Below are 20,522 nucleotides of genomic sequence, written 5' to 3'. Positions count from 1 at the left end.
GAGTAGCCGGGCGGGTCGGCGCGCGCCGGCCGGGGTGTCGGCCACCGCGCGCAGCAGCTCCGGGAGCAGGATCGTCGCCGCCTCTGCCGCCGCCGCCGCGGCCCGCGCAGGACCCGACCGAGTCCCGAGCGCCGTGCGGAGCGCACCCGCCTCCCCGCGGCGCGCCGGGCTCGCCCCCAGCGCGCGCACAGGAGCGCGCGCACACACGCCCGCTCACACTCACACACTCACACACTCACACACGTGTGCGCTCTCCGCTCCGGAGCCGCGGCTGCTCCCGCTCTCAGCGCCGCAGTGGAAGGCAGGGCCGAACCGCTCCTTCTTTAAATACCTAAATTACCGCCCGGCCAGCCTCGGCGGCCCCCCGCACAGCGCTCCCGGCGCCCCTCCCGCCAGATCGCCAGCTGCCAGCCCCGGGACCTTTTCATCTCTTCCTTCTGGCCGGAGGAGCCGAGTTCAGATCCGCCACTCCGCACCCGAAACTGACACACTGAACTCCGTTTCCTCCTCTTAAATTTATTCCTGCCTAATAGCCACTCGTCTCTTTTTTTCCCCCATCTCGTCGCTCCAAGAAAACTTTTTCTTACTCCCCAAAGTTAGGGTTTCCCCTGCCCATCGTGTATTAATATTTCCACTTTTGGAAAGACTTGCATTTTCTTTTTAAAGGAATTCAAGCAAGATACCTTTTTCTATTGGACGTTGACTCTCGATTGTTTGCAAAAGTTTCGCATTAAAAAAGAAAAAAATCTACCTGATCTGTACTTGAGAGTTGTTGGTTTCTTTTTTTTTTTCCTTAGTTTTTTTTTTTTTTTTACTTTTTTTAAAAAACTTTTTCCACCTTTAAAAAAAAATGCACTACTGTGTGCTGAGCGCTTTTCTGATCCTGCATCTGGTCACGGCCGCGCTCAGCCTGTCTACCTGCAGCACGCTCGATATGGACCAGTTCATGCGCAAGAGGATCGAGGCGATCCGCGGGCAGATCCTGAGCAAGTTGAAGCTCACCAGCCCCCCAGAAGACTATCCCGAACCCGAGGAAGTCCCCCCGGAGGTGATTTCCATCTACAACAGCACCAGGGACTTGCTCCAGGAGAAGGCGAGCCGGAGGGCGGCCGCCTGCGAGCGCGAGAGGAGCGACGAGGAGTACTACGCCAAGGAGGTTTACAAAATAGACATGCCGCCCTTCTTCCCCTCGGAAAGTAAGTACTGTTTTTTCGCTCCCATTCCCTGAGGCTTAGCGCTGCCCGAGGCTCTCGGGGCCGCCACGACTCCAGGGACGGCCCTTCCCGCTCCGGGTCCCGGTCTGCGCTCCCCCTCTCCGGTCCTCCGTCCCACCCACCTCCTTGCTGGTTGTGTGCCTGAGAACGTTAGGCTTGCAGTCCGCGACTTGCGACTTGATTTTCTCCATGTCTCCCTTCCCCCAAGGCCTCGGTCCCGTACGAGGCGTCATGCTCTCCTTCTGACCCCTGAAAGTCTCTTCCCGGCCACTAGCCAGGATTCAGACCCCCTCCCCTGTCAAACGAGAGGCGCTCCCCAGGGCCGAGTTAGACCGGGACGTCTCGGTGGGCTTGTTTTCTTTGCTGCGGGCTGAGTGTAGCCCGCCGATCTGGCGCACGAAGGGTTAAAAAAAAGTGGCTCAAAGCTAGCCTCTCCGGAAGGCGCCCCTTTCCGGGCCGACCTATCAGCGGGTTCTCCAAGCCTTCCCTATTGTCTCTAACGCCCCTGAAAATGTCAGCATCGCCAAGGCGAAACCCGATTTGGAGACCCCTCGAAAAATACCTCCGAACCCTCAATTCTTGCATCTCTTGCCCCAGCTGGGTGCTTACACCCCGCAAAGGCGAGATCTTGTCACCACGTCCCCCTTTGATGTCACCTGGAGTGGCAGGAAGGACAACTTCGTTCCTGACGATGTTAAAATGAGTGTTTTACTTCGCGTTATTTTTCAGTATTCCCTCAGACCTGTCTTCTTAAGATCGCTGGTGGAGCAGGTCGTTTTCCTTACGGGTTTATCGTTCATCTTTCTCCTCTTGAGCCGCTCTCGGCTCCCTGAGCTCTCTTAGGCTTCCTTGCAGTTACTTCGGTGCATTCCTAAATCTCACAGAGTGTAGAAGACAGCCGATTTTTTTTTGAACTGGCTTCTCTGAGGGCAGCGGCCTCAAAACTAGTTGGCATACAGTAGCAGCGGGAGTGACGTGATTTATCGCAGTTCCTCTGGGGGGAAGGGAAGAGGACAGTTAGCTGAGAATGATTTCCAAGTTCTTAGGGAAAAAAAAAAAAAAGAAATAAAAGAAAAGGAGAAGAAGCATCCAGTGATACCTGAGAGGGTTAAATACCAGGAAGAAGAAGAAGAAGAAGGGAAAAAAAAGCTTCAACATTTGCGTATTCCAAATCCCAAGTCATAAACTTTTTCATTGGTTGCCCATTTCTCTCCTCCCCTTTCCATGCCCTATATACTTGCTGGCTGCCTTCACAAAGTCTCTGTGTCTTGCCTAAATAGATAATATGGCCATCTTGATAGTTTTCTCCTAGAGGTTCTAATTGCAGGATGGTAGTTTTCTTTTTTAATATTTATTTTTAGTTTGACAAATCCTAGTTCTGTGACTTGCCATGTCTTGTACTTGACAGTCTCAGAATGTCAGCCCATGGATCTCATGGCAGTCTTCCTAGCCACCTTTCTTTTTGCTGCACCTTCTCTTCTTGTCCGGGAGCAGAGTAGATCCGAGAGATCCTGGCAAGCAGGATGGTTTTATTATTGTAATTAGGCACCGTCCACAACAGTGGTGATAAATACACGCCGCCCTGGTTATTCCCCTCAGGAAGTAAAGCTTTCTACCTGGGGTGGAGCCAAGGAGATATTAGGAAAACAAGTTCACTCTAATTGGTCCAGAATGATTGAGACCAAACGGAGAGTTGAGTCAGTTTGCTTTCTCAAGCACGTGTATCCGGTCTACTGGTATTTGGGCAGGCGGGCAAGTAAAGTGGGTTATATAGAATCTGAACCGGGTTTACTTGCAGAAGTTCAAATGAATTGCCAGCATTTTATAACAGACAGGAGGTCTGATTTCTTCCTCATTATTAGACAGGTGTGGGGAGAGCCAGTTACCTAAGAGAGTGTTGATTCTTTGTTCCTTCCGGCACACCTCAGTCCAAAGAGCCAAGGTGATCCAACCCAGGAAAATGATCATCCCCAAACTGGAAAAATTCTCAGAATGTAAGGATTTCAGACAGCTGAAATTTTCTGATGACAGCTCAGATCAGTGTGTGGATTCTCTACTCCATCCCACCTCCAGCTACCAAATAGATTAAAAGCTCTGCTAGGTGCAGTATAAAAAAAGTATACTATCAGTTTTCATACAGAGAATACCAGCTTCTATGGAAGTTTAGGGGCAGAAAAGCATATTAAGAGTAGATTGGATACTACTGTGCAAGAACTGTGGATAATTTTATAGAAAGTAGGTTAACTGATTTTCCAGCACTTTCTAGTTATACTGGAATATAGTGAACCCTTCCAAAAAAAAGGAAGAAAAGAAGAAATCACTCCACCGTATTTTTAAAGAGCAAATTGAAAGTACAGCATTGGCTTATATACTAGCTTTCCTTCTTTAGGACTTTTCCGCCCAACTCTTAACTCAGGCGTCACTGAAGTGGCTGAAGGGAGGGAGTGTGCCTGTCATTTCTTGCAGTGAATCCGGCAAGGGTCATAAGCCCCAGAGATGAAGGCATGGGAAAGATCACTGGTTCATTTTTTACTATCAACTTATTAGCGTTCAGGGAGTGACTTCAGCTCAAATATTACAAATATGCTCTAATTATACTCAATGAGCTATATATCATTACAGATCGCTGATAGCCCTTTGTGGGACATTTTATACAGTTCAGACTACATATTTTTAGCAGTGTGGAGATTTAAAAGTAAAAATATAAGAGATATTGTATATGCCCTCAGGCATATTTTGTTTTAAATATTATCCTTGGCCTGGTATACTGTATAAATACAGTAAATATGAATAGAACTGGCCAGGTGCCAATCTCCTAGGATGAATTTTAGTCAAGAAGGTATTTATGGGATATAAATAATACTGTGTCAACATTTAAAGAAAGGGTCTGATTAGTTTTGAATTTATTCATATTGATCTTTTCACATGCTGTTAGTTTAAGGCTCAAAGTGGAGTTATGTTAAGGTTTACCGATAGTTTACCCAGTGGGAATTTGTGGACGCCCCAGTCCTTTCGACAAGCCATCTGCAGTTCAAGGCATATCTATTGGAAAGACACTGCACAAAGCTTTAGAAATCTCGAAAGTGATTCCGTTCACTAGACTGAGAATCCAGATGACTGACAGTTAAAATCTGTAGAGGCTTGGGCAGTCAAAAAAAGAAAGAGACAGTAAGTTTCATTTTCTATCTTTCCTCTCACTTGTTTTCATTGTAACAAACCAGGCAGTGTTGGGGTTCTAAAAGGTGGTGATTTTGCCCTGGCCCCCACCTCCCAGGGAACCTGGGGCGAAGTCTGGAGTTTTGGCTGTCATGACCGTTAGGGAAGGCATGCCACGAGCATGTCGTGGGTAGAGGCCAGGGACGGTTGCTAACCATCCTCGAATGTACAGGACAGGTTCCCTCCACCCACCACCACCAGCACATACATCAAAGAATCGCCAGTAATGCGCATATTGAGAAGCCCTCGTACCCCTGCTATCGATTTTGGGTTACCGAATTTTGCGAGGAGTCCCATTTTAAAAGTAATAACCCTAAAAATCAAATATCTGTATGACCAAGAGGAGATTAAAATGAGAGCATTGAATGGAAAGATAATCAGAAAATTATCTTCATGAGATGGGAGTTTGAATTGGACCATTTTGTGTGGTGGATACTTTATTATTATGATCCTAAAGCACCTAAATTGGAGACCTCAAAACTTCCCATTTATTTAGCCTAAATAATGATGTTGCCTCACCCATCAGTAACTTCAGTCAGCAGCAATGTGATGTTAGTCAGAACAGAGAAAAAAGAAATGAGGAATTGTCTTGGCTTTTCCTTGCAAGGAGAATAAGCAGTTCATGTTAATGAGGAGTGGGATCTCCAACCTAGACAACCGAAGAAAGTAAATAATTGTGTTGGTTTATTCTATCATATTGAGTTAGATAAACCAAAATATACAGCCTGAGACATCACAATGAGGTTTCCTTTGTAATTGTTTCACACGAATGTTAAATCTTTAATAGCAAACAATCTCCTTTTCTATTTCCCCTGTAATTTTCCAAGTGAAATCGTGGAATGTAGAATGAATACCAATAGCACTATGGTTTTGGGGAATTTGACATAAGATTCTATTCATGGACATGTCCTTCTGTATACAGATTGCTGGACTATTGGCCAGTTGCCCAATGAAGGAAAATATTAGCAATTGCTGGAGCATAGTAGTATTTTTGCTTTATATCCAGGGATTTTATTTTTTAAGATTCTCTGGTGAGGATGTGTGAGAAAGAAAAAGAGAAAGATCAGAGACAATCGGATTTGACCTCTTGACTTCTACAATGATTGAGTTATTAATACACAACAGACCAAACTTCAATTTCTGCATTTTTACTGTATCATTGCTTGTACTAACTCTAGTGCCTAACTGTGGTTCCAGTAAATTGGGTCACATTCTTCTTTCAGGATTTCCTCTCCTTTCCTTCTTTTACTTTTCAAAGACTGGGAGAAGGATACTGTTTATCACTGAAGTAGTTGGGCAGGCTTTGTTGCCAAGTGAGAACAGCTCGCCGCGAGCCTCCCCTGAGGAGTCCCGTCCCGTGGAGGCTGGGCTTTGCGAGGCTAGAGGGGCAGGTGGGGACCCCTTGACCTGGCAGAGGGACCTGGCACCCTCTGTGTCTCCGCAGCGACCCCTGGGGCCCACTCACGGAGCTGCACTTTGTAAATTCCGACTTTCCCCTGGTGAGAACACGCTGATGTAACCTAGTCGCAGCATCTTTCTTTCATATAAAGATATGAAAGAATGACAGATCATTTTTCCTAGAGGAAACGGAGACGCGAAAAAAAGGGCTAATGACTCACTGTTGATCCCACATCAAATCTGGGTTAGCACCGAGGAGGTCACTGGCTCTTAGGCCTTAGCCCAGAGATTACAACACACTCCAGGCTGCATTTTTAGAAGGGTAGGGACACCGAGTGGGGGAGCCCGGCCCTGGGCGAGGGGGCGGGCGACCGCCGGATGGGACTCGGTGTGACTCCGCCCTCCCCTGTCGCCCCCCCCCCCCCCCCCCCCCCCGGCCTTTCTGCGCCCGGCGGAAAGGTGAGCAGCACCTTAGGGCAGAGCGACTGCGTGAAGGAGCTCTGAAAACAGCCCTTTCGGCTGTCTCGGGGTAGCATTTCGGGTCCTGACGGATCCTGGAGAGAGGCTCTGCATTCGCCAGATGTGCTCGCTCTACGCAGGCTTCCCTTCTGCTGCAGGGTGTCGTCCACTTTGCAGGCTCGGAACAGCTTGATGAAATGTGCCTCTGGCCCAGATAGACAAACGTTTCCGTTGTCATTTTGAAACCATATGGCGTGCTTTTGTTTTTTAATATTCTTTAAACAGGGATCGTTTTAGACCTAGGAATTCAGTGTTCCCCAGGTACTTTAAATTTAATAACAGGCTAAGGATTCTTTGATGGGCTTGTTCAGACTGAAAGCTTGCCTCCGTCATTTGTTTAGCAGAAACTCGCCCCGCGCAGCCACCGCGGAGGGGTTTTGCTTGTCATTTGTTTTGTTTCTTTTCTAACCTCTGATGCCGGAAGTGGGTGCGGAGCTGCTCTGCACCGTGATCACGTCCACCTCCTTGCGGCCTGGGGTCGGCTTGGTGGCCTTGGCTCTGCATCAGACTCCCCCTCGACCTCTTGCCCACAGTCTCCGAATTGCCTTCGTCTCCACTGTTCTGGAATATCTGCATGCGTGGCGGTTCGCCTCACTTAACCAGGCTTCACTTGCTTCACTTCTCAAGATGAGGAAGGTAGCTGTTTCCTAGGGTTGTAAAGGACCCAGGATGAGGGGCGTACAGAGGCATCAGGCTCTGTGCGTGGCACTCAGTAGGCGATCTGGGCAGCCATCATTCACTGAATCTCAAACATCATTGATTTTCAGATGCGCCATTATTTTGTTTGCCACTAAGCAAAGAATAACACTATTATAACATGCCATCGATTGCAAGACACATTAAAGAGAGGTATTTTAGAGATAGTAAAAATGTGATTAAAAGTGATGCTCTGGGAACCACTCCCACTGGCCTGGAATCTCTTGGCGCTTCATTCTTTTCTTTGTAAGTTCTACTCAATGGATCTATTTCCCTTGCTCTCTTGGATTGGTCTTTAGGTGACCTTTGCCACTTAAGGGACTGGGAGCAGAGACTGGAAGGGCTGGTCATCCACCATGTCTATTAGTACTATCTGTGCTCATATAAGAAGGCCTTGAGAATTTAGACTTCTTCGGTAAGATTTCAGATTTCTTAAGAAAACATCCAAGACCTTTCAGGTTCCAGTCCCTCCTTGTTCAGCCCCACCTCTTGCTAAATCCCATTCTCGCTGTAAGCTACACTCCAGCCACATCACCTTCTTCGCCTTTATCCAAATGGGTCATTTATTTTCGTGCCTCCAGGCCTTTGTCTATGCTGTTTCTTCCATTGGAGATCCATCTTTTAACACCTCTAAACAACCTCTGAGGTTTCTTCAGGTGCCAAAACCTTTGAGTTTCCCAGTCATGTGAATCAGTTCATCCTCTGCATTCCCACAAGACTGATACTCATCTCTAAAGCAGCCTCTTTTCTTTTGCTGTTGATAAAATCTAGCTGTGGTCCAGCTGTCTTCTTCGCTGGTTTGTAAACTGCCTCGGAACAGGAGCTGACTCTCACAGAACTAGTGCGTTGTATTTGCTCAATACCTGCCTCATAAACGAACAAGCATTTCCCTTTAGAGAATAAGATGCAACCACCGACGAAGGCTCTATGGTTCCCAAGTATCAGGACCAGGAGATGTAGAGAGATGAAATCTACTCACCTTCATTATCAGGGAGAATGTGCTTGATGGATCATGACACTGTGGTTACAGCAACACTGGGTTTCTCATACCCATACATTTCCTGTTTCCAGTTTTACAGTGAAGAAAATCATGATGAGAATAGTGATGGCAGCTAACCTTCACTGAGTACTGACTGTGTCAAGTATAGTCTTAAATATTTCACCTGTATGTCCTTATTGATCCTTACAAGCAAGCCTTTAGAGTCCATACTAGTATTTGCTAGCATTTTCCCTGTGACATATGAAGACATGGGCATGGCTATTTCTATCAGGGATGGCTTATTGAAAGTAAGGCTCTTGGGCGCCTGGGTGGCTCAGTTGGTTAAGCGTCTGCCTTCAGCTCAGGTCATGATCCTGGATCCCGGGATCGAGTCCCGCATCGGGCTCCCTGCTCAGCAGGGGGTCTGCTTCTCCGTCTGACCCTCTTCCCTCATGTGCTCTCTGTCTCTCATTCTCTCTCTCAAATAAATAAATAAAATCTTTAAAAAAAAAAAAAAGAAAGAAAGTAAGGCTCTTAGTTACCACAAATAAAAGAGGCCCTAAAATAGAGACCAGGAAATGGAGAGCATGACTTTCCTTGCCCTCTGGCGAAATGATGCAGGGCATCCAGGCAAGAGTGGTGTCTGTCCTCTCCTCCCAGGCATTACCTCCTTAAGCTCTGAATTCTTTCCCCACAAAAGGCTATATACCCCTGAGGCCTTGGATAGGACCCGCAGTCTTTCCCCCTGCCTTTAACACATTCAACTTTTCTCACTACATTTTGGTTGATAAAAGATTACGATTTACCAGGTCCCTGGTTTGGGTCCTTAACTGCAACCCTTTCTTCACAGGGGTTCTGAGATGTTTGATTGACGGGGGACTCCTCTTGTCTCTTTCAGAGGATTAATGTATTTGGGAGGCAGGCTGGTAGTGGTGCCCTGACCATGGGCTTTGGAGCTACACAGGCCCAATAAGGAAAAGAAGGAGCATAGGTAAAACGGAATTGCACCCAAAGGTCTCAGAGACGGAAGCGGAAGAGATGGCACCAAAGACACGGAGCCCCGCTCCAGGCCTATGGCGGTGGTCAAGAAGGGGCCTTGTTTTAGTGAGTAGACAGGCTCTATGTTTCAGCGGCATTAACACATGCAGATGACTCACACAACAGTCACCTCTTTGTCTTGCTCAGTTATAGGGCTGGAAGTCCAGTGACGGAAGGAGGGGATGTTGTTCCTGAGAGGCTAGCATGCAGAGGGTGTTTCTGGGTAATGTGCGTCTGGCTCAGCCCTTCCTCACAGGTTTTCTTGTCTGTCTGCCCCCCACCCCCACCCCCGCCCCCAGTGAGGGTCTGTGGAGAAGGAAGCCAGGCCATTTGGAGTTAAGGCTGAGCCAGGTCAGGCAGCCAAAGTTAGACTGTGGTGGACCTCGTGTCACTTCCATAATCAAGCACTGGCCACAACAGTTTCTTAGCCGTCAGGTGATTCATTTTTTTTTTTTTTTAAAAAGCCTTAGCAACAAAATGACATGAGGGAGTAGAAGTCTCAAAGAGGAAGATGGATGACAGGAAGAGGAGAGCATGGTCAAGTGTCATGGCAAAGGGTTTGAGGAGGAAATGAAGACGTGGGAGGTGATAGCAGAGAGGAGAGGCCGCACCAGGCCCTGGGTGGTTGTTAACAGTGCAAGGCGTTCTCCGTGTGAGGTAGCGTCCAGCTTTCCTGGGGCAGCCGAGTGAGGCCATTCACTGGTGTGAGAAAACATCGCTGTCCAAGAGGAGTTGAGTTTACCAGATTTAGCATCTGTTAGAAGGAGGGGAAGCCTCCTGGTGCTGAGAAAGCTGTTATTTGTGGGCCAGGACCATCCCTTCATTCTCTCAAATGAGCCCTTCCAAACGTTACCACCTGACAAGTTGGAAACGTGGGGCTTAGATAGTCCTTTAACCACAAGGATTTGAGGAACTCAAGGCAAATGGAAAATGCTTTCTGGAGGTTGTGAAGCTCGAACCTTCTGAAAATAGCCCAAATATGTTTCTGAGTTCCTCAGGCAGCTGTTCGCCTGTCTGCTGGCATGTTCCCCGCGTTTCACAGGGAGGGTGCCGCTCTTCCTTCAGGCCCTCCTTGCTGCCTACGTGCTGGTGATTGGGAAGCAGGCTATTCCTGAAGCGGACACACTGGGTTCTCGCTATTTGAGACTCCGACTGCTTTTTTTGGAAATGTTGTTTGCTTCAGGAAATCCTGTAGCATCTTTCCAGTCTCCTGAAAGAAAAAGAAAAATGTGAGTTAGACCTTGGCTCTGTTCATTTGGCTTTCCTATCTAACCCACACCACACTGAAAAATACCACATCTGTCTTGACAAAGCTAGTTCACAAATAACTGCTCATTCATAACTTAAAGCTGTTGTAAGAGTCCTTACTTGTTATTTCATCTTGTGAACAGGAATGCAAAGTTTGGTTTTGAGAAAGACCCTGAAATGACTGCAGGTCTGGTGACCTTTGCAAATCTATACAGAATCACCATCTAGAAGAGAACACTGCACATTTTTTTTCGTGTCTTTTGAGAGCACGAAAATATTGTTGGTTGTCCAAACATAAATGGGAATTTTCAGGAAAATATTTAATTTTTAAGTTTTGGATTCATCTCAGCATTGGCAATTCAATGGTTTTTTAGACCAAATTCATCAGTGATTATTCTCTCTATACCAGAGGCAGCAGGGACTTTGTCATTCCTTCCATTTGGGGGTTTGGTTCTTCTTTGGTCATTTATTTTCCTATCCATTGGTTTAATCTCATTTTCACTTCTGCTTTGATATCTTAATGACAATACCATTGAAGTTGTTGCTACTTGCTTTATAATAAACCCTTATAAGTAAGTTGCTGGCTGACCAAGCAGCCAAAAGAGTGGATGACTTAGTCAGATTCCACTTTAGAAGGAGAAATAAAAAATCACAGACGAAGGACATTTTTTTTTTTTTTCCAGAAGATAGGTGTTTTGGTAAGGAAACTGCCCCCTCTGAGGTCTGTTTGGGCTTTCTGAGGGGAAATGTTTCCACATCCAGCTCATACCTGGGCATTTGGGGCTGTGGATGTTAATGAGAAAGGAACAGAGGTGGGAACAGAGGTGTGGATGTTAATGAGAAAGGAACAGAGCTGGAGTTCCTGGCTTTAACCAGAAGTAGTTGAGTAGAACCAAAGCTGAATTTTGTCCAGCTCCTTGGGTTCTGAAGCATCTGTGCTCCCCTTTAGATACGTCTGCTAAAAAATCATATTGATTTGAATAATAATTTAGTCATTCATTTGTACCTCTTCATAGTAGAAAGCTTTAGCTTGGTAAGTGTGTTAATGGAAGTTACTGGTCAGACCTCTGAACTAAATCCTGAACTGATGCTCTTTCACCCACTAAACTGGTGTTTTTTCTCCCCCATAGAATGAGGTGACTGGTGCTAGTTTGTCTTGGAAAGAGCTGTATTTCAGAGGAATTCCACTGTCACAAAATATCACCATCAACAATGAAACTATGTGTAGAGAGTCATGTCTAATTTCATTAATTCTTGGGCACCAGTACCCAGATTCTAGAAAGAGGGTCCTGAGCCAAGCTGACCCCGAGTCATTATATATTTGGGATCAGTAGCTTGCCCCTTCTCAGTAACATTTGTTGGGAATTCTCTAAGTAAAGTAGAAACTCACCGGAGTTTGTGTTAGGAGGAAATGATAGTACCCACTGATGGACCTGCTACAATCCTGAGAGGAATGTTTGTAGGGAAGGTTTGGAGGGTTGGAGGAGGAGACTAATCTGACAGAGTTTACTGGAGCATTTGTAATGGCATTTAATTATGTTTATGATATCGTTGCAGCGAGAAAGTCTTTATCTTATAGACACTTTCACACTACACAAACCCCTACTTATTCAGAACGATCCACCTGGTTGGATAGTCTCGAGGTCAAGTGAGATTTTGTAAAAGGCCTTTTTAAAAAAATTTTATTTTATTTTATTTAAATTAGATTAATTAGCATATAGTGTCTTATTAGTTTCAGAGGTAGAGTTCAGTGATTCATCAGTTGCGTATAACACCCAGCGCTCATTCCATCGAGTGCTCTCCTTCATGCCCATCACCCTGTTATCCCATCCCCCCACCAGCTCCCCTCCAGCTACCCTCTGTTTGTTTCCTATAGCTGAGTCTCTTATGGTTTGTCTCCCTCTCTGATTTCGTCTTAATAAAAGACCTTCTTGAAACTGTAGCCTATAACCAAACAAAAGCCTATACCAAAATTTCTTAAATTTTACCATGCAAAAGAATTCCCTATATCACTGGTAGTGCTTATTATAAATGCAGATTCCCAAATCTTCGTCTTGTATCCTCTATCCAGGTTATGATTCAGTAGTTTTCAGGTGGGCCCCAGAAACCTGCACCTTGATGAGAAGGCCAGATGATTCTTAGGCAGGAGTTCAGAAAGACGCTTTGGAAACACTAAATTTTTGTTTTGTTTTGTTGCTTTATTTCTTAGATGGGTAATCCCAGGCAAAATGAACTTTTATAGTTAATATTATAGTCTTTTAGACATTTGTAAGTTACCCAGGCAAAATTTTAATTGCAGGACCATTTCTATCTTATGACTTATGTGAGTGGTCGTCCTCCATGGTCAGTTAGTGAATGCCCAATTACTTCTAAAAAGGATTATTTCTCTAAAACTAGTTATCTTGGATTTTTGTAAGTTCTCACATTTTATCAAGCATTTCACATCTGCCAAAGCCTCACGGCTCTACAAAAGCGTATTCCTACCCCGATGCCACTTGACTCCTATAGACTGTTGAAATTGATTTTTGAAAAAACTAAGGATTGCTTTCTTTGGCCTAAAGGATCACTGGTAGCATCACTTATAACTCCACCCAATTCATGGTCTCTACTTCTGGGGCCCTGGGTCAGCACCAGAGGGCCTGTCTTTTTTGACCCTGCTTAAAAACAAACAAACAAAACAAAAAAGGAAAGAAAAGATTTTAATACTGCAGCTTTATGGCATAGTAAAAGTAAACCAAAGGGGCATACTTGAGGACTGCATGCTGGAAGCTGCAAAGGACAGTAGTAACCTCTCCCTGGTCCCACCCACACTTCCTTTGACCTGGGTGACCTGGAGCAATTTCAGGGATCTGGATTCTGTTACTAGAACTCCTCTGCACCACAACATCCACTGGCCTGAAGAAGGTGCTGTTTCCCAGGAAAAGGAGTGAAATCCCCCCAAGAACCCGCACAGGGCCATAGTTGGAAGAAAAAGTATTGCTAACCAAGCGACTTCCTCTGCATATTCTGCCTTTCCCTGGTTACATTCTTGGAGATTTTTATTTAAGATAACTTTCAGCATCTCTTGTTAGAGGTCAGATATGAATGAGAAGATTTTGTTTGACTTGCTAATCTTGTGACAAACAGTTTATACCCAGTGTAGCTTCCTGTCTTTGCTGACTGGTTCTTTGAGGGAATTTGCTCTGGGTTAAGGCTGTGGAGAGCCTCTAAAAATAAACAACATGGTTGCTTCTTGGTGAGAACATATGTGAGCAGATGGCAACTGGTAACAGCATATGGTGGCAACATGAAAGCAGCATGTTGCAGAAAGCTCTGAGGGAACCTTCCTCGTCCATGCCTCTGCGGGCCCTCCAGTGCCCCATAATCCCAGTGACACAGAGTTCTGACTAGGAGGCATGTCCCACGGAAGTGTGAAAGCATGTCACGGGGGTCTTGTTAGTGGGCTGAATGTTGGAGACGGTAAGTTACAGGGGATGGAAAAAGGCTTCCTTGTCCATTTTCAAATCAAAAGATAAAAGGTACAAATCTGACCAAAAAAAAAAATGGGGAGAGGATTCCACAAGGCCTTTTGTCTTTTGTCAAAAGAAGTTTTCAAGTCCTCTTTGCAGAGTGACAGGCTCCTTCTGGAAGACATGCCCTAGACGAATGGCAGGGACATGGATGTTAAATCCATGTAAGGAGCTAGGAAAGAAGTATATTCACCCCAGGCCTGGAAGCCAGTCAGGGATTCATCTGTCAAATAAGTTATATAACTAGTATTATTACATCCCTTGATCACTTCTTATTTGCCATCTCTTAAATATATCCTCTCTTTGTGATCTTCTAAAACCCTCAGGGGTAGCATGATGTATGCTTCATGTATAGAAACTGAAGCTTGGGTGAATCCAGCCACTTGTTCAGAGATTCACAGGAAACCAGTGACAGGGCAGGGGTTTCAACCTACGTCTTCTTATGCAAAAATCCTATATTTGTCATTGACTCGACCCCAGATAGAACACTTAGCAGTGTTTTCTCTTCCATTGAGGGTATTTTTTGGTACATTTTCTTTTATAAGAATATGGCGGGTGGTATACAAGATGTTGTTGCTGTTACTTTAAAGAAATGAAAGTTCAAAATTTCACGATGTAATAACCATCATGGAAGAGAATGTTTAATCCATCCCGAGCAGCCCTAGATTTTTAAACTGTAGCTGAGCAGCACCAAACCAAGATACACTTGTATTTTTGACTTACTCAAGGAGTTTTCACGTGCGGGTTAGAAATGAAGACGGGGGTTTTAAGGAAACTGAAATCTAGGCCAAACAAATGAAACATTGATTTTTATTCAGAGCGGGTAGGCTGTCTTTTGTCAAAGGAGGTCAGGGCCTTTCCTGTTCATCTTTGACAGAAGTCACGGTATTTATTTTACCATTTCCATGTATAAATTGTACATTGTGATTTTGACGCTAGAACATGTTAAAGGGAAAACGGAATTCAGGAGCCTGCCTGGTGGTTAAGGGGTGCCAATAGATCTGGGAACAGAATCCAGACTCCCTTCTAGAGCCTTGGTCCCCGAGTAGCGGGGACCTTCTATGTGTGGGGGAATAAGTACATTCAGAGAGCCCTCTTCGACTTTGAATCTTTGTATAGCTCTGTGCAAGGCATCGCCTCAGTAAAATAGCTAATGACTGTGCTTTTTAAAACTCCTAGCTGTCTGCCCAGTTGTTACAACACCCTCTGGCTCAGTGGGCAGCTTGTGCTCCAGACAGTCCCAGGTGCTCTGTGGGTACCTTGGTGAGTACACTTGTCTGCTTTATACCTCATTTGACATGGTGATATCAAGTCCATCTTTAGTGTCTGTCTCCGGTGGGGGAACTTGTCAGAGGCCAAAGAGAATTCTGGCATGCAGCCTTGCAGCTGAACAGTCACAAAGGTGCCCCCAATTTTTAGTCCGTAAATGATGATTTGATGGCCGTATGTGCAAGAATGGGTTGTGGGTACATGAGATCTGTGCTCTAGGGGTGACACAGTGGTCTGAAATACGGATCTGCTGACCCCTATGGATGATGCTCTCTGGAGGGTTGAGCCGTATGGCCAGAATATCAGGGGTCCTTTTTGGGTGTCTTTTTTTATATCTATGTTCTTATGCCTGGCATACAGTAGTCGCTCAATTAATGTTTCTTGTACTGACCTGAAGGGGACGAAGGAGCTTTTCTTTCCTTTGAAGTCCTGGAGGGAGGCCTGTGGGAGAGTTGCCATTATTTGTGACCTTCCTATTGTCATTCCTGGGTGGCATGAGAATGGATTGTCATGGGTCAGGTCTTGGCTGACTGGCCCTGGGAGCTTGCCACTGAGCCCTGACCCTCAGCACAAGTGCAAACCCTTTGGAGCTAGCGCTGCATGTCAGGCTGAGGAGCACTGAAGTCTCAGTGCTTTCTGGTTTAGAACACTAATCAATTCAGTCAGCTTTTGTTGAGAGCCTACTGTATGCTAAGCAGTGAGATCACAGCAAAGAATAGGACTCAGGTGATCCTGATATTTAAGAACACAGGGGCCCAGTTGTCCCTGATCCATGTTCAGGAAGAAATGAAATAGACTCACAATCCTGGCATTGGTTCACTCACATTTTTGAGACCCCAAGAAGGTTTGCATTATACTGATGCTAAGTGTGGGCAGAGGTCCCAGATACGGACAAAAGAAATGTTTTTATTACCTTAGAAGATATCTGGTTCACTGGTATAGTGTACTCTGCAATTTACCATGCCTAACCTTGCTTCTTAGGAATCAAGGAATGAAGGATTGAAGTAGTTTATTTACAGTGGTTTAAGCTGGGTTTCCTCAAAAAAGAACTGATTCTATTGAGAATATACATTTATTTTCATGTACGAAAGTGGCTAGAAGCTGCCATGTGAATAAAGAGTAAAAGGTTTAATCCGTGCTTTTAAATTCCCCTTTTGTGAGACAGATTCTATTTTGTTTTCAACCTCTACATTTGTATTTTATTTCACTATCTAAACCAAGGATTTAATTGTCTGATGTTTTTCCCACTAGCTTTTTGGAAAAGAAAAGGGAAGGGAATAAGAGAAGGAAAACATTTGTTGAATCCCTCCTATGTCCCTGGCACTTAGAGACACAGTGTCCTGATCCTCCCCATGTTGGTGGGTTGGGGACGGCTGGGATGACCATCCCCACGTGTCAGGAAACTGTGGCTTGGAGAGGAAAATACCTTGTCTTTGGTCATAGCACACTTGCGGGCGGGGGGGGGGGGGGGGGGTGGGGGGGGGGGGGGGGGAAGGGCGGGGGCAGAGCCGGAATCCAAATTCAGGTCTGGCCTCGACGCCCGCCACCAGACCACAGAGCCCCCAGATTTTCTGGCCTTCCTCTTGCCTTCCCTTGGCAATCCCACCCCATTAATTTTTATAATTGTCTCAGTGACTACTTTGGATTAATTTCCTTTTCATCTTTTCTTCCCATAGTAAACAAGTTGAGAGGGCTACCCTGGTTCTCTGTGTGGTTTTTCCTCTCAGACACTCCTCGCTTGGGGTTATTTTCGGTCATTTCATTGCTGCAAGCCTCCTTCTTTCTTTGGTGAAAACACACTGGAAACCCACCCTGCTCCTTAGTGAGTCTGGGAAAATCAGGAGTGTCTCCGAGGGTGTGGAAGGGAGAGAGGGTACAAGATCCACGGAGATTCCCGGACAGCGCGGGGCTCCTCCACCCCACCCAGCCTCCAGGCCCGTGGGAAGACCCTCCGGACCCCTTTCAGACCTTCCACGGAAGACTGCTGAGCAGTGGGGCTCTGCATTTTTTTTTTTTTTTTTTTTGTCTCTGTTCTTAGAAATAGTAATTGAGTAAAAATGTAAGTGAGTGGATGCCAGGGGGCAAGTGTCCAGGGTCAGGGTGAATTTCTCCATGCTGAGTGTGATTCTGAGCACTCGTTAAGTGGAGGCCGGCCTGTGCCAAGCAGCTCGAGGGCCATCCCTGTCACCTTGTGTGAACTGCCTCTCCATTCCAAGGAGATGTTGGGAGCGGCTGGAGGGAGCCCAGGGCCCATGGCGCCTCTCGCTGTTCTCACTCTCTAACCTGGGTGTAGTTGATAACTCTGTGTTCTGACACCCATGATTTCACTGAAATCCCCTGGAGGACGAAATGGTCCTTGCTCCGCACAGCCCATGTGGCTGCTGAATCATTTTTCTCTTTTTCAATTCATTAGCCCCCACATTCTTGGTTAAGATAACGTTAGCCTGCCTGAAGCTTTTCCTACTGAGACCTAAGAATCTAGATCAGCAACTGAGACAGTCTCTCTGTGAGTGCATGGATTAAAAGTTGTGAAGGCAAATTCAGGCGGTTCTGGGGTTTGGGTTTTGTCTTTTTTTACATCTTTACTGAGTGAGAGGCTTTGAAGGAGCTCTGTGGAGGTTGCGAGACGTTGTTGCTCCAAGCGTGGCCTGCATGTGCGTCTCCCGAGGTGTCCTACAGAGCAGATTCCCCGGCCCGGCCCAGAGCTGCAGAGTCCGAATGGCCGGGGTGGGTGGAGCTGATGCTTATGTACCTGTAAGCGGGCTCCACATGGTTATTCTGACCTTACTGGAGTCTGCGGCCGCTCAAGGCAGTGGATGCTGTGATGATGCAGGTCTGTTTACCCACAGCCCTCCAGCATGGAAGGATTCAGATGAAGCAGGGCCTCTGTGTGATCAGCTGGTTCTGCGAGGGTGGGACCCTTCACCCACAGCACAAGAGTCTTGTCCCATGCTTTCCCTAGGTAGACCTGTTGTCTGCAGGATCACACATCTACCCTGCTCTCTGTTCACCACAGAGGGGGCAGTGAGTGTGTAAGCCAACGAATTAGTCACATGGGGTAACGGAGGCCTAGTTTGGAAATTATGCCTGGGAGTGGATTCTTCCACCCAGGTGCCTTGAGCTGGGCCACTGTGAGTGGGAAGGGGATTTTGAAACCTAATGTATGATGTGTGAGTGACACATATAATGTATAAGTCGATGTATAAGGTTTTAATTCCCTGAGGTTGTGTTTGGTCGAAGTACTGCCGACCTCTTTGTGGCCTGAAGCCTGTTCTCAGACATTCCACGGGGTAAGGATATGGCCGACAATGGAATGTAAACTCTACTCTCTCAGCCAGACTCAGCTTTGAGTAACAGCAGTTTTCTGCTTCCAAGTGAGGTTTTTCTCAACCAGATATATTAGAGCAGGTGCAAATCTGATCAGCTTTTAAAAAGAAAAGTTAAGGATAAATTACTTGGCATTTGTGCAATCCTGTGCCACCTGCTATTCTGATGTTATTTTGGTTATTTTGGAACCATGAGTATTTTGAATCCAGCCCCACAGTATGGATATTCTATATCTACTGTAGGATTTGGGGGCTGTCAGACTATTTAGAGAAATATCCAGTTCTTCGTGGTCTGTATCACTAACCATCCCACTTGGCTATTGACGTATGAAAAGAAGGATGGGTGGTGTCAATTCTACTTTCCAAAAAGCCTTTAATGACAAGATCTCTACATTAATTACAAATATAGGTACAACTTTAAGATAAATGTCAAATGCATGCAGAGATTGTGGGAGGACGCAGGTGAAAACAGGTTGTTCTTAGGATACGTTCGTTCATTCAGCGGTATTTACTGGTTGTCTAGGCACCAGTGACTCCATCAGTGAATAAAACAGCAAAACACTTGGTCCTCAGAGAGGTCCATGCGTCGGGGGAAGATAAATCATTCATTTAAAAAATTAAATAAGGATGGCGGAAGTTGAAAATATTAGAGGGGAAAACATAGAGCAGGGTTGGGAGATGGCGAGGTGAGTTGCAATTCCGAAGAAGTGGGGCCTGGGAGGGCGCAGGAAGAGAGTGGCATCAAAGCAGAGGCTTGAAGGAGGTCATAGAGGAGCCTGGGGCTCTCTGGAAAAGAACATTTTCGGCCCAGGGTACAGCTGGTACTGCTGCTGACATGTTCAAGGATTATCAGAAGTGTCCTAGGAGCTGAGATTAGAGAGAGATCATGTCGGACACATCAGGTAGCACCTTGTGGGCCAACATAAAGTCTGTGGCTTTTCCCCTGAATAAAATAGGGAGAAGGGTGGGTTTAGTCAAGGTTGTTCTGGTAGCTGTTAAGGTGAGAAGAGTACACAGGGTGACTAACGGCGGAGCGTGAAGTCCAGTGAGAAGGTCTTTGTAATGCGTTCTGCAGCTGCCTTTCCAGGTGAAACTTCACTCTCTCAAGAATTTCCAATAGTGCTGAGTTCTTTCTTGGTAGTAATTTGATAGGAAAGCTTCAGTGGGTTCTGTATGTAGAATATGGTTTTGGAAATTTTTTAAAATTAATATTCCTGAGTTATTGTCAACTCGCCCCCTTTCCTTTCTAGAAAGGAGCTATCTGTGTTTTGTGTGACAGGTGTGCTTGCTGTAAGGCCTCCTCACAGCATCTGTGACTTGGTGGGCAGGGACACGTGCCCCTAAGCTCATTGGTGGCCATGTGTTGGCCTAGGAGAATGACAGACTACCTTTCCCGGTGGAAACTAGAAAGTCAGGCTTCAAAGAGTATTTGGATCTGTCCAGATGTGCCTAGTGCCTTTGCCTAAGCTTTGAAATGAGGTCAGAAGCCAGGGAATTTGTAAAACTATGTCTCTTATTCGTCAAGAAGCATTTCCATTGGACCCGAGTTTGCTTTCTAACTTTTAAGTTTTGAACAGGAAGACTGGAATGTGGATTTTAGTCCTTCCTTCATCTGTACAAGAAATATCTATCGAGTCTACTGTGTGCCAGGTGTCGTGCTAGGTCACTTGATAGATGGAGGAATATAGTGCAGACCCTGTCTTCAGGGAGCCTGCAGCTGAGCGAGGAAGTCAGGCAGACCAAACCAACCAACCAAAACCAAAAAAGCCAATACCGTGTGGTTGATTCTAAATAAGAGTCCTGACAGGTTGGAAGAATTGCTGTACTTGTCCCGGAGAGGTGAAGGAGGCCTTCCTGGGGGAGGTGATATCTGCTGCTTGAAAAACAACCTTTGCAATTGCAGTTGCGCAGCCCTCAAGCAGCCAGAGGAAGCTGCTTACGCTTCTGAAAGGAAAGATTTGTCCTTCTCATTGTTTCCTTCCTCTCCGAGCTTGCATGACTACCATCTTGATGAATCATGAAACAGCAGAAGCACTTGGTGTGGTCTTTGAAAAAATTGATGTGTTCCTTCAGGAGACCCACTCTAAAATACTGAGGTTGGAGGGTAAGA

General features: G+C 45.9%; 1 protein-coding gene across 3 annotated transcripts in view; it reads left to right on the top strand.

Moving 5' to 3' along the window:
• The first annotated feature begins 221 nt into the window (after nucleotides 1-221).
• The window catches only part of TGFB2 (transforming growth factor beta 2), an 80,398-nt gene continuing 60,097 nt past the window's right edge, over nucleotides 222-20,522 (top strand). Inside the window, exons 1-2 of one of the 3 annotated variants that reach the window (XM_035010116.1) lie at nucleotides 222-1,196; nucleotides 14,997-15,080. In XM_035010116.1, the coding sequence (XP_034866007.1) occupies nucleotides 851-1,196; nucleotides 14,997-15,080 (430 nt within the window). In that variant the 5' untranslated portion in view covers nucleotides 222-850. The remainder of the gene's footprint in view (nucleotides 1,197-14,996; nucleotides 15,081-20,522) is intronic. The other 2 variants (XM_035010114.1, XM_035010115.1) reach the window with 2 other exon arrangements.

Source organism: Mirounga leonina, unplaced genomic scaffold (genome assembly GCF_011800145.1).
Source record: "Mirounga leonina isolate KUSES-001 unplaced genomic scaffold, KU_Mleo_1.0 Mir_154, whole genome shotgun sequence".
In the NCBI taxonomy this organism is placed as follows: Eukaryota; Metazoa; Chordata; class Mammalia; order Carnivora; family Phocidae; genus Mirounga; species Mirounga leonina.
This window is presented reverse-complemented; position numbering and strand designations above follow the sequence as displayed.